Source organism: Choloepus didactylus, chromosome 14 (assembly GCF_015220235.1).
Source record: "Choloepus didactylus isolate mChoDid1 chromosome 14, mChoDid1.pri, whole genome shotgun sequence".
Taxonomy (NCBI): Eukaryota; Metazoa; Chordata; class Mammalia; order Pilosa; family Megalonychidae; genus Choloepus; species Choloepus didactylus.
Genome location: NC_051320.1, coordinates 18060060 through 18073419, shown reverse-complemented (window position 1 = coordinate 18073419; position 13360 = coordinate 18060060). Strand labels below are relative to the sequence as shown.

The 13360-nt window shown below is 41.8% G+C and overlaps 1 protein-coding gene across 1 annotated transcript in view; it reads left to right on the top strand.

Moving 5' to 3' along the window:
* ASPH (aspartate beta-hydroxylase) overlaps positions 1–13360 on the top strand; it is a 234941-nt gene that overhangs the window by 205002 nt on the left and 16579 nt on the right. The window contains exons 21-23 of the mRNA XM_037803594.1: positions 7260–7395; positions 10583–10674; positions 11053–11186. Coding sequence (XP_037659522.1) covers positions 7260–7395; positions 10583–10674; positions 11053–11186 — 362 coding nt within the window. The remainder of the gene's footprint in view (positions 1–7259; positions 7396–10582; positions 10675–11052; positions 11187–13360) is intronic.

Sequence of the window (13360 nt, the reverse complement as noted above, 5' to 3'; positions counted from 1 at the left end):
GGAAAATTGGTGAGCTCTCAGTATTTGCCAATGTGGAAAAAAAAAGTCTAAACATTGGATTTATCTGTGGTCCTTTTTGGAGACTCACAGTATAGTGCTTGATATTTCAGAATAATTACAAACTGTACCTGTAGGTTGGTACTCCATTTGGGGTTCTAAAATTTATAAACCTCTAGGTGATATTCAATGTCTTAATAAACATATACACTGATCAATGTCTTCAATATACATACACACGTACACATAATTCATGTATTTATCTGTTTATCAAGTGCAGAAAGTCTCCTCTTCAGATGCAGCCCTTTTAATTTAGGGACTTCAATGGTTTTGCTCACAGCTATAGCTCCTGGGCCTGCAGCCTGGTTACCTTTTCGCCCTTCTTCTGGGGAAAGAAACCTTTTTTCTTCCACTGTCTACAAGGAGCAAACTTCAGTTCTTCAAAACTCTTCCCTTGCCCCAAAGCACCTTATGTTATCCTTTTCCTGCAGCAGGGAAAAGAAATGGCAGTGCTTTCCTTTATCTTTTATCCAAGCTTGAAAAACAAGGCAATCTGGTCAGAATGCATTAGGACAAGTGAGAGATTGCTCCTTTAATGCTACTCACTTGCTCAGAGGTTTTATTAGAATTATTGCAAAGAGAATATTCTGTGAGAACGTCATACTCACTCTGATGCTTGACTGACTCTATAACCTCAGCTCTCTTTCAGGGTGTTCTCTCAAAGGCAGGGTTTACTGCTACCCGTGTCTTATTTGTTGTCATGGTGTAAAGTAGAGGCAAGTTTGGGCTACGATTTAAATGAGTTGATTTTCTGTCCAACAGATAAGATATAAAAGTCCTAAAATCACTAACTATCACAAGCATATGCCTAGCCTTTAGGTAAAATTTGCTATTCCTTGTACTAATGCACCATTGTTATCAGTTCACTCTAACTCCAAGTTAAGGCCTAAGCTTGGCCTAGAATAGTCTTTGACCACATACCTTCTCTGAATTTAGAGTCAAAACCTTTCATACACATCTCTGGGACTTTTCTCAACTGTTCCTGGCTGTGTTTTCTCAATGCCCCTTTTCTTGAAAGGTAATCACACAGTTACTTACCTCAGCATGCTTGTGTTATGCTCAGGATCCCCTAGTTCTCCGCTCCACCACAGCCCCACCAAGAGTTCTTGTGTCACTTCTTGTTCACATGATAAAAGCATAGCTCTTCCTGCTTTTTCCATGATTATGCTTTTATTTTGCTCCTATAAATTTATTTTTTGCCATTTTGATGTGAATGTATTACTGATCCCCTTCTATCTGTCCTTTGCTTCCTTAGCTGGAGCTAGTTCTAACCTGAATTTGCAGTAAAAATTTTGCTTAGAACTCCTTTAGCTCAGCAATCTGCAGCATTTACTACCTGCCTTAGCAAAAATGTTTCTCTGAAAGGTCTTGTTTTTCTACAGGGAAGAAAATATTTAAAGCTCAGTTAGACCAATTTTGCTTGATTAGGACAAAATTAAAGTGATTTCATGTCAAGCCTCAAGCTTTATAATCAGTGTTTTTGTCATCTGAGCACATCATGGAATTAGGTGTATACCAATCAAGTAATGCAAAGAAAGTGTACAGGCAAGAGGCAAAAAGAAATGAGGTTGAAAATAAATCAGTATGTGGTTTAGCAGAGTTTGATTTAAAATGGAAAATGTAGTACTGAGAATTTTCCTTACTTTTCTCTCTCTACTTCATGTGACTATCCTATAACCCATTTTTACTTTGAGCTTGATAATTTGAAGATGCATTTGAGGGACTAGTATAGAGGGTTTCAAGGGCTAATAAGACTTTTTTCCTGAACTTCACTAGAAAGTCAGATGACATCTTACAAGGTCTTTCTAGTCTAGCAGTAGAGAACGTAAACAGTTAACACAATCAACTGTTAGAGCTGTATAGAAGATAGGAGTGAGGAGGAATTAGGCAAAACAGATCGCACACATGCATTTAACTCTCCTTTGCCCATCTCTGAAAACTCACTTAAATGATAATGAAAGAATACAAATGGTATACACCTACAAATCAAAACAAACAAACAAACAAAAAACCAGGAGGGAAGACAACAACAGATAAAGAATTTCAGCAGGTTTTTTTTGAAAATGGAAAGCAAGAAATGTGACTGATTTGGCAGATTCAAGAAAGCAAAAGCCTAAGAGATTGCTGAAGGAGGGTGTTCCAGTTTGCTAATGCTGCCATTATGCAAAATACCATAAATGGATGGGCTTTTATACAGGGGGTTTATTTGGTTCTAAATTTACAGTCTGAAGGCCATGAAAATGTCCAAATTAAGGCATCAACACAAGTATACCTTCACTGAAGGAAGGCCGGTGGCATCCGGAAAACTGTTAGTTGGGAAGCACATGGCTAATGTCTGCTGATCCTGGGTTGTGTTCCAGCTCCATTCGCAGGTCCTGTGCATTCTTCAAAATGTTTCTCTTGGGGAGTTTTGTCCTCTCTTAGCTTGTCTGGAGCAAACACTGGGCTAGCATCTCCAAAGTGTCGGCAAAAGTCTGCTTTCAGTGACCGTCTCCAGAATGTCACTCTCAGCTGCTCTGAGTTCTTCCTGTCTGTGAGCTCTTTTATAGGACTCCAGTGATTAAATCAAGACCCACCCTGAATGGGCAGTGTCCATATCTCCATGGACATAATTTAATCAAATGTTTCACCCACAGTTCATTAAGTCATGTCTCCATAGAAACAATCAAAAGATTCCAACCTAATCAACACTAATATGTCTGCCCCCACAAGATAGCATTAAAGAATATGGCTTTCGGCAGGACATAATACATCCCAACTAGCACAGAGGGGCTTTCATAATGACAGTTGTCCAGCAAGCCTAGGCAGCTGCTGGTCCAGATCAGAGCAAGACAGATGACTGCTGTAGGATCATCTTCAGGAAAAGAGAGAGAAAGGGCAGAGTTTGGGGGGAGGTAGGGAAGGAAGTTGGGGAGAGAGAGAGAAAGAGGGGAAGGAAGAGAGGGAGGGAGGGAAGGAGTGAGGGAGGGAGGAAGATACTATATGATTTGTTTGGTAAACGGTAGGATAGTATCAAGAGATCTAGAGTTAGTGAGGAAATAGTGATGGGTACGTTAGAAGATTAAGCTGAGGAAAAAGGGGGCAAGATAAACAGCTATGCTGCAGGTGAAATGAATTTTAATCATTACAATGCAATTCAACTGTGTAGGATACCTCATTGTCATAATATTATAAAACTTGAATATGGATTTAACCAGCTTTATGAAAGATTTGTGAGATTAACTCTATTGAGATGATGGAGAAGAAAGAAGAGAAGGAGGCAGCAAATTGTTAAATTTTTCTCCCGTGATAGAAAGACAACCGATAGTGTCTAAAATGGATACATCAAGAAGCAGCAATATAAGCAAATTATTTAGATCTGAGGAGGTAAATACCAGAAGAAATATTTAAAGGAATTAGCTGGGAGTTGGACTCAGGGTTGGGGAAGAGGTGGAGATGAGCCTGTCGTTTTCATTACAAGACCTTTGGTACTATTTGACTTAAAAAAAAAAAAAAAAAAAAAAAAACCTGTATGTGTGTCACAGCCCAAGTGGGCCTTTGCTGCCAAGAGGCCAAAGAAGATGCCGGGCATGTTCAGAGGCATGAACTTTTTATTCGGGGCTTACTTACAAGGAAATGGAAGTTGGTCACATTGTCTGGATTCAGGAGTCACCTTGTCATCCCTAAAGTGAAAATATTTCCACTAGATTAACACTGTGGATACTTCTGGCTCTAAAATTCTATGACAAAGTATTGAGCTCCAAAAAGAAAAGGATGAGTGAGTGTTTCATGATGAAAACAAATCGGAGCTCTGCCAGGGCTTGATCAGCACTGGGCATTTGTCAGTGGGCATCTGGCCCCTGTGTTTACCATCTGGGACTGGGGAGCCCCTTCCAGTACCAGTTCACTCCTTTTGAGCATCGTTTGTCATCCAACAGTTGAATGCCATGTATAAAAAGAGAAAACCAAAAAAGTTAGAAAAAATAATTAGTACTCCTCTTGGAAAAGTACCTCGGCGACACTTCCTGGGAGAAGGCTGGGGGGAGAGAGCGGGGAGGAAGCCAGGAATGACAGCCTCTCACACACACAAGACAGCCTGTTATTAAGTCAAATTAAATTTTTTTATTTAGTGATGTAATCACTCTCAGATTTTTTCCCTGGGGCTTTGTGCCCTATTTCAGAAACAAAAGATCAGCTGTTTCCAGTGATGCACCTGAAATCAACTATAAAAAGAAATGAAAGAATTGGGACAGATTATAAAAATTGGAATATAGACTGTGAGCTTTATATCAATGCAAAATTTCTTGAATTTGATAACTGCACATAAGGTGTTTACATATGTAAATATCCTTGTTCTTAGGAAATGTATATGGAAGACACGTTCAAGGAGCATGATGTATACAGCCTACTCACAAATGCTTAAAAATAAATAGGTAGGTAGGAGGTAGATAGATAAATAGATGGATGGATGACTTGACAGGTAGATGGATAGAATGATATGACAAATGTGGAAAATATCAAAAGTCAGTGGATCTGAGAGTCAGGGTGGGGGAAGTACATTGGAGTTCTCTTTACAGTTCTCTTGCAACTGTCCTGTAAGTTTGACATTATTTCTAAATAAGAAGTTAAAATTAAAAAAAAATGTACTAAGTGCATGTGGGCACCTCAATATCCCCTTGTTAAAAAGTCATGAATACATCTCTAAAACTTGAATATAGATTCCTGAATAAAGACCTTTAATCTCTCCTAAAACAAGAAAGAAGGCAAGGGAGGAGGGAGGGAGGGAGGGAGGAGGGTGGGAGGGAGGAAGGAAACTTCTAAAATACTGGAGTTAAGAGAGAAGGAGCCTGCCTGTATAAGGCACCAATAATGTCATTTGAAAAGTAATTTCATGTCAGAGAGGTAGTTTCCCCTTGTCCATGTGAAAGTTTAACAAGAACCTAACAGACTTATCTAGCAGCTTGAACAAATTTCAGTACCTATAGTGAGTGCTGGCAATTTATGTGTATTTAAAAGACATGAACATACTGCAAAAGCCTAGGGGTGCATTTTTTTTTTCCTTTCTATAATTTGGGATTCTTGAAAAACGTTTGAATTCTCTCACTCTGGGGACCTGCCGAAGTGAGGAATTGTGAGTATCTCTTTCTTTATTGAAAAACAATCGTCGACTTGCTGTTTAAGAACTACCTACTTGGGATAAACGATGTGGAAATGAGCTGGTGGACTGGTCACGGAACGTGGGTAAATGGCCACTGCCATCCAGTAGCAGGGGATGATGGGAGCAGGCACAGAGTTTGACACAAATTAATGGTGGACTTCACAGGCATGGAATTATAAAATCAATAATCTTAAAATCCATCTCTTGCCCTGGAATATTTTACTAAGCCTAATGTTTTCACACTATATAAAACACAGTCCCTGCATTTGGCTGAGGTTGGCACCCTGTTTCCACCCATATCTCAGAGAGTATGCACCTGTTCAGTTATCCTGACTCCTTCTTGGTTCTCCTACCTGGAATCTTGAACTCAGGAGGCATGGGTTGGTAACAACACCTTCCACCTCATCTTGTGGTTTACTTGATCCAGTAACTGGTCATTGGCCTTGGCTTGACTAGTTCAAATGACAGACAACCATGGTTTATGAGGCAACTCCGCCCATTTTCAGAGAGCTTTGATCATTGTTTTCATTTTTTAAGTCAAAATATTTCTCTTTGTATGTAACTCGATAGTTCTAGTTCCATATGCTTGAGCCTTTTGAAGTATATCTAAGCCCTTCTTGCTGAATTAAACTGCCATGTCCCTTTCCATCCACCTATCCATGTATATTTCTCATTAATATAGCAATGTTTGAAATTAATACTTCACAATCCTGGTTTACCTGTACAATTTACTCTCCTTCATATAGTAGGGAAGTAGTGTTCTTTTAAAAACAAAACATAAATGTATTGTTACGCAGTTCCAGAGACCAGAAGTCTGAAGTCAAAGTGTTGGCAGATCCACGCGTCCTTCAGGGTCCACGGGAGACCCCGCTGCACACCTCTTCTAGCGGCCAGCGGTGGCTTGCCGGCAACCCAGGCCTTCTCCTGCTCTGTCTCTCTTACCAACTCTATCTAAATTTCCTCTCCCTGTAAGGACACAAGTCATATTGGATCAGGACCCACCATAATCCAGTTTGGCCACGTCTTAACTAGTTAACAACTCCAAAGAGCCTGTTTCTGAACAGGATCACACTCACAGAACTGGGGCTTAGGACTTAAACATACCTTCTCGGGGACAGACTTCAGTCCATACCCAGGGACCTGCGGGGTCTTCCAGGCTGAGCTGGCCAGCGGGGAGATGGGCACACAAGTTGGGCATCTAAGGTCTTGAGGAAAGCAGTTCTTACTCCTTTCTCGCAATACTTCCTCTCTGTCTACTGCTCTGGATGCTTGCCTCACCTGCTTTATCCTGCTGCTCCTACCTGGTTGGCACCTCCTATCCCCACCCCCACTAACAACAGCACGGTGCGATGCTACAAATTTCCGCAGGAGAGAGCTCTGGCTTGCTCATTCTTCCACCTGATGTACCACCACCAGCCCGGCCCCTCTTAGGCCAGTCATCAGCTGCTTTCTGACGGGCTGAAGCACAGGCATAAATGAGAAATTGAGGAAACATTTTTGTTTGGTTGAATTCTAAACACAAGGGCATTGTTTTGTTTTGCTTTGCTTTTAATTTTATAATTCACCAAATGCTGCAACAGACACATTTCAAGTGTCTTTTAAAGTTTAATGTTTTCCATGCTATGTGGCATCTTTATAAGGAACTCTTTCAAAATAAGAAATTAAGACAGTGATTTGTATTCCAAATTAGATGCTGCATTTGTCACGTGCAGTTTATTGTAGGGTATTGATACAATATGATCAAGATCAATACCCTTGTTAGGTTGTAACTGGAAAAAAAAAAAAAGAAACATTAGGCAAATTTACAAATTGTGGAGGGGACTATTCTCTAGGTTTCCGGGAATTATTTAAATTTTTAGGATGCAAATGAATTTGGTTCTGAAAAATAATACAAGGGCTTTGTTTTCAATACCCTTGAAAAGAGGTCCCAGGGTAAATTGAAATAAGCAATCTAGGTAAGAGCAAATTTTAATTTCTTTTTTAAACAACACAGCAGTTGAGTGTCATTATTAGATGTTCTTCCAGGTGTATCTTCAGTCTGGTAAAACCAGAGTCTTCCCTTCAGTCCTTAGAAAGAAACTGGAAGCTAATTCGTGACGAAGGTCTTGCTGCGATGGATAAAACCACAGGCCTCTTCCTACCTGAAGATGAAAACCTGAGGGAGAAGGGCGACTGGAGCCAGTTCACACTGTGGCAGCAAGGTGAGCGGCTGACTTCTGGGTGGTTCTCTGCAGCCAGGAACCAGACAGGAAGTGGACACCTGCCTTCCCAGGGGTTCCCAGACTTAAAGGAGACTGCCCGGAACACCTACATCATACACCTTCACTCATAGTTTAAAAACCTGTATTGGAACACTTATTAGTGTGCATGTATATAAGTATAGATATGTGAGTGTGTGTGCATACATTCACATATGCATTTGAATAAAAGTTATAAATAGTATTTTATTTTTCCTGGTCTTTCATGGTAAATGATTTGTTACTGGCGGTATCTTAGTTTGCCAGGTTCGCTGTAACAAAGTACCACAGACTAGTTGGCGCATACAGCAGGAATTTATTGTCTCACAGTTTAGAGGCTAGGAGTCCAAAATCAAGTGTCGGCAGGATCATGCTTTTTCTGAAGTCTGGAGCATTCTGGTGGTGGCTTGCTGGAAATCCATAACTCAATCTTTGCCTCCATCACACGGCTGTCTCTCTCCCCATTTGTCTCCTACTGTGTCCAACTTTCATCTTCTTATAAAAACTCCAGTCATAATGAATTGAGGCCCATCCTGATTCGGTTTAGTCTCACCTTAACTAATAACATCGTCAAAGACCTTCTTTACAAATGAGTTCACGCCCCCAGGAACAGGGATTAGGACTGGTTAATGTCTTTCTGGGGGGAGTGACTCAATCCATAACAGGTGATGGCCCTACCATTCTGGCATAGCTGAAAAGCCCACTCTGTGCTTACCAGTGTCGTAGACAGGAGTTTCATTTCGTCCCTTACGGTGGACATGATGTTACATGCTGAACAGAAATCACCATGAGCTTGAGTGGTTAGGAATGGTGAACACTAGAATGACAATACAATAACATCTGGTGTCTGAGCTTTTCAACAATAAGGGGGTGGTTCTTATGCAACTTTGTAGCCCAGGCACACAGTGTGTATGTGTTCAGTGGATTAATATACCAGTCTATCTTTCACATGAGGAGCACTGCATTTTTCTGTAAAGATCTTTCCAATTATCTTCTTGAAAAATCAAGCCAACCCAGGTTGACATTAGCTATACAGAAGTGAATCCATTTTGAAGACTAACCAGCACATGTTGCACATCCTTAGCTCAACTAAATAAATTGAGAGGACGATGAGCAATCAGTTTGCACTAAAGAACAGTAAGCACAGTGGTTATTCTCAATTATGTTTTCAGAATCCTTTACACTTAAAAGGAAGGGAGCTCTTTCAGTAACATTTGCAAGGATTCATTAGCCAGAAAAGAGATCACATTTGTGATTTCAAGTGACTGTCAGGTTTTGACAACAAGATTTTTAATGGAGCTATGAGGTCAATACGTGAGCAACATGCTAATTTATCTCTTGGCATCTCACTAAGCTGAGTCAATTCTATTAACACTTAAGAGCTCCCAAATACATCTAATACCTTGGTTTCATTAACATCCTAGATAGAACTTTCCTAGAGCAATGCTTTGGAATAGCAGGTGTTCTGACAGTAATTTTCAGACACCATAGTCTCTGCTTTAAAAAAAGATGCACTTTGATAAAGTTGAATTATGCAAAATATTACAGGGCATCTAAATATATTGAGAAGGAAAACATAAATAATGGAGCAAAATTATTTGGCTGGAGACATTTTGTCTTTTAAGCTTTCACGTATTTTGATTATATCTGACTTTGCACAAATTATCAAAAGTAATCTCTTAGAATGTTTATTTATTTTTTTATTTTCTTGGTATCTTTGTTAAATCCTTCTTCCCAATGAGTGGAATTTGCATGTTCTTTTTTCTTTCATAAGTTTGACAGAGTTCTATCAAGTTAAAAAAAAACTCATAAATTTGCTTCTCATTATATTGTGATTGTTTTCTAACTCCTGCTTTTGTATTTAGCTTCCTTTTAATATTTTTGTTTGTTTGCATATGAGTTTCCTACTGCTGCTATAACAAATCACCACAAATTTAGTGGCCTGAAACAACACAAATGTATTAATAATATTACTGTTCTGATGGTCAGACATCCAAAATGACCCCACAGGGCTAGAATCAGGGTGTCAGCAGGGCTGTCCTTCAGAGGCTATATCTTGTCTTTTCCAGTTTCTACAAACCACCTGCATTCCTTGGCTCATGGCTCCTTCCCTCTCCAGAGCCAGCACTGGCTGGTTGAGTCTTTCTCATGCTGCCTCCTTCCGGCACTGACTCTTCTGCCTCCCTCTTCCTCATTTAAGGAACCCTTGTGATTACATCAGTCCCACCTGGATAATCCAGAATAGCCTTCTTATTTTGCGGTTAATTGATTGGTGACATTAATCACATCTGCAGCCTTGGTTCTCCTTTGCCATGTGTTCCAGTTTGCTAATGCTGCCTTCATGCAAAATACCAGAAATGGATTGGCTTTTATAAAGGGGGTTTGTTTGGTTACAAATTTACAGTCCAAAGGCCATCAAAGTTCCAAACTAAGGCATCAACACAAGTATACCTTCAGCAAAAGAAGGCCAATGGCGTCCAGAAAACCTCTGTCAGCTGGGAAGGCACATGGCTGGCATCTGCTGATTCTGGGTTGTGTTATAGCTCCTCTCTCAGCTCCTGTGTGTTCTTCAAAATGTCTCTCTTGGCTGCAGCACTGAGCTTTTATAGGGCTCCAGTAAACTAATCAAGACCCATGCTGAATGGGCGGGGCCGCACCTCCATGGAAATAATCTAATCAAAGGTATTACCCACAATTGGGTGGGTCACATCTCCATGGAAACAGTGTAATCCAAAGATTCCAACCTAATCAACACTAATATGTCTGCTCCCACAAGATTGCTTCAAAGAATATGGCATTTTGGGGGACATAATACATCCAAACTGGCACATCATACAACAAAACCTATTCACAGGTTCTAAGAGTTAATATATGGACCTCTTTTGGAGACAGATATTCTGCCTACCACAGGGTGGGGAAAAAAGGAATTCAGCATTGCTCTGTATCTTAGATGTCCTTAGTCAGATAATCCAACACTGAGTGGAGACTTCTGGGTCCTGCTCTGCCAACCACTATCCGTCTGAGTGGGACACTGTGCCTTCTCATTCCCAAAGTGAGGGGGACAGTATTGATTGCATACAGTCAAACCTGGGCGAGTGAAAGCCTTTCTCTGATTTGTTTCTAACGATAATTCTGTCATTTATTGTTCTAGGAAGGAAAAACGAAAATGCCTGTAAAGGAGCTCCTAAAACCTGCACTTTACTAGAAAAATTTCCAGAGACCACAGGATGCAGAAGAGGACAGGTACTGCTAGTGTCTCCAATGCTGAGAATAACAGAACGAGCTGTGAGAAATTAGGGAATGCCGACCTTTACAAAGAAATTATAACTTCCTTTGGCCCGATGAAGGCCCCCTGCTTCCACTTGCTTCTTCATGCAGCAGCTTCCTGGGGTTGACATCAGAATTGAGGGTGGGGAATGTTTAGTGCTCCTCACTTTGTGGAAAATGCAAGTAAGTGCCAATTTTTAGTTCCTTCACAAAGAAATGAATGAGAATATACATTCTGGGTCTTACAGAGGCTCTCAAATCCGGATTGACAGTCACTGGGCACCATTACTTTAATTTAGCAGCTCCCCTACTCCTCAACAAATGGCTGAATGCAGTGCTGTGTTTTCTGCACAGATCAAATATTCCGTCATGCACCCTGGGACGCACGTGTGGCCGCACACAGGGCCCACCAACTGCAGGCTCCGCATGCACCTGGGCTTGGTGATCCCCAAGGAAGGCTGCCGGATCCGGTGTGCCAACAGGACCACGTAAGTCTCCTCCCGTCGTTCTCTCCTTACCCACCACCTCTGAGGGCGGGTGTTCAGTCATAGCAGAGCTACATTTATTCATCTTATTTTGTAGCTGAAATAGACTGGGAGCAGAGGTGTGAATCCAACCTCCTTCACCAGTTCCCCTCTATTCTAGTTTGCTAATGCTGCTGGAATACAAAACACCAGAGATGGATTAGCTTTTATAAAAGGAGATTTATTTGGTTACATAGTTACAGTATTAAGGCCATAAAGTGTCCAAGGCAACACATCAACAATCAGGTACCTTCACTGGAGGATGGCCAATGGTGTCCGGAAAACCTCTGTTAGCTGGGAAGGCACATGGCTGGTGTCTGCTCCAAAGTTCTGGTTTCAAAATGGCTTTCTCCCAGGACATTCCTCTCTAGGCTACAGTTCCTCAAAAATGTTACTCTTAGTTGCACTTGGGGTATTTGTCCTCTCTTAGCTTCTCTGGAGCAAGAGTCTGCTTTCAATGGCCATCTACATACTGTCTCTCAGCTGCAGCTCCTGTGTATTATTCAAAATGTCCCTCTTGGCTGTAGCTCCTCTTCAAAATGTCACTCACAGCTGCACTGAGTTCCTTCTGTTTGTCAGCTCATATATATAGCTTCAGTGATTTAATTTAGACCCACCGTGAATGGGTGGGGTAACACCTCCATGGAAACCATCCAATCAGAGTCATCACCCACAGTTGGGTGGGGCACATCTCCATGGAAACACTCAAAGGATTCCAATCTAATCAGCACCAAAATGCCCCACAAGATTGCATCAAAGAACATAGCCTTTTCTGGGAGACACTATACATTCAAACCAGCACACCCTCTGAGCCGCCTGTTCATCTGGAGTTTCAGCCCAATGCTAGACTGCCCAACTTTCTGTCTTCCCAGCCTGGCCAGCCTTCTTGCTTCTCCCTCTAGGAGGGACAGACTCATGTTCAGAGTCAGCTGATTTGTCCCGAACACCTGCCTGGGCAACACACTGTGCTGATGCTCTACACTTTGACTTATTCATAAATACAGGAGCACCCCCTTCTGAAGAAAACTCTGGTGATATTGTAAGTCTTGCTCTAGAGGAGCCAGCACAGTGCAGTGGAAGCAGACCGACTTTCAGATGCTTAATCCTGTGTAACCTTGGGTAGTCACTTCATCCCTTTGCACCTCAGCCTCCTCTTACAAAATTGACAATGCTCATACTTCTTTGGCCTGTTGTTGTAGGTGTCGAGTGAAATGGTGCATACAAGTCTGTAGTGTTAGCAGGGACAGGGTGGGTGTTGGGACCCCATCTCCTCCCCCAGCCTTTCCCTTCCCTATTCACAAGTTTATTGACTATTCTGTGAACAAACCCCATTCACTCTAGCTTCTGGGCCTTGAATCCTGTTGCTCCTGTCACCCTTTTTACTTACCCAAAACAAACCTATTCCTGAAGATCCAATTTAGTTCCCTAAAAATGGAACTTCTCTTCTGACTTCTTAGAGTGGGTAGAATGTGTATGCTCCGCATTCCTGTTCTCTATCTTCTGGTGCTTTCTATTATTTAATGTCTATTAGCCTATACTCCACAACTGAGCCATAAACTCCTGGAGAGCAGAAACCTGGGGGTGGCTTCTTACACTCGTCTCGCCACCCCCAGTAGAGGTGTGGGTGAAGGATGAGTACCCGGGCGTCTCCATGGCCGCTCATTCAGTGGTTGGCAGATCCCCACGTGGATGGGGCACAGCGGCATGAGGCGCTGTGGGAGGTAGAGGGGCAAATCAATCGGGACCTTCCTCTGCCAGGCATGCCTAGGTGGGAAGACAGACCAGGATCCAATGTCGTAAGATTCATAAGAGTGACTCAGACAAAATACTACAGAGAGGTCAGTGGGCAAAGAGCCCATGTGCAGCTGACATTTGGGAATCCTGAAAGTGGTGGTTGTAAGATGGGTAGGGCCATCCAGGCAGACAGGACAGCATGTGCAAAGGCACAGAGACTGAAAATTATAGGCCATGTCTGAGGAATATTGAGTGTTCAGCAACCAAGGGTGCAGGGGACATAAAGAGTAAGGTTGGCAAGTAAGTGAAAGAGTGGATTGGAAGGTAAATCATGGAAGACTTTGCACACCAGACAAATTGGATCAGACCTTTGTTGGGAAATTATTTGGCAGTCATGGGTGGAA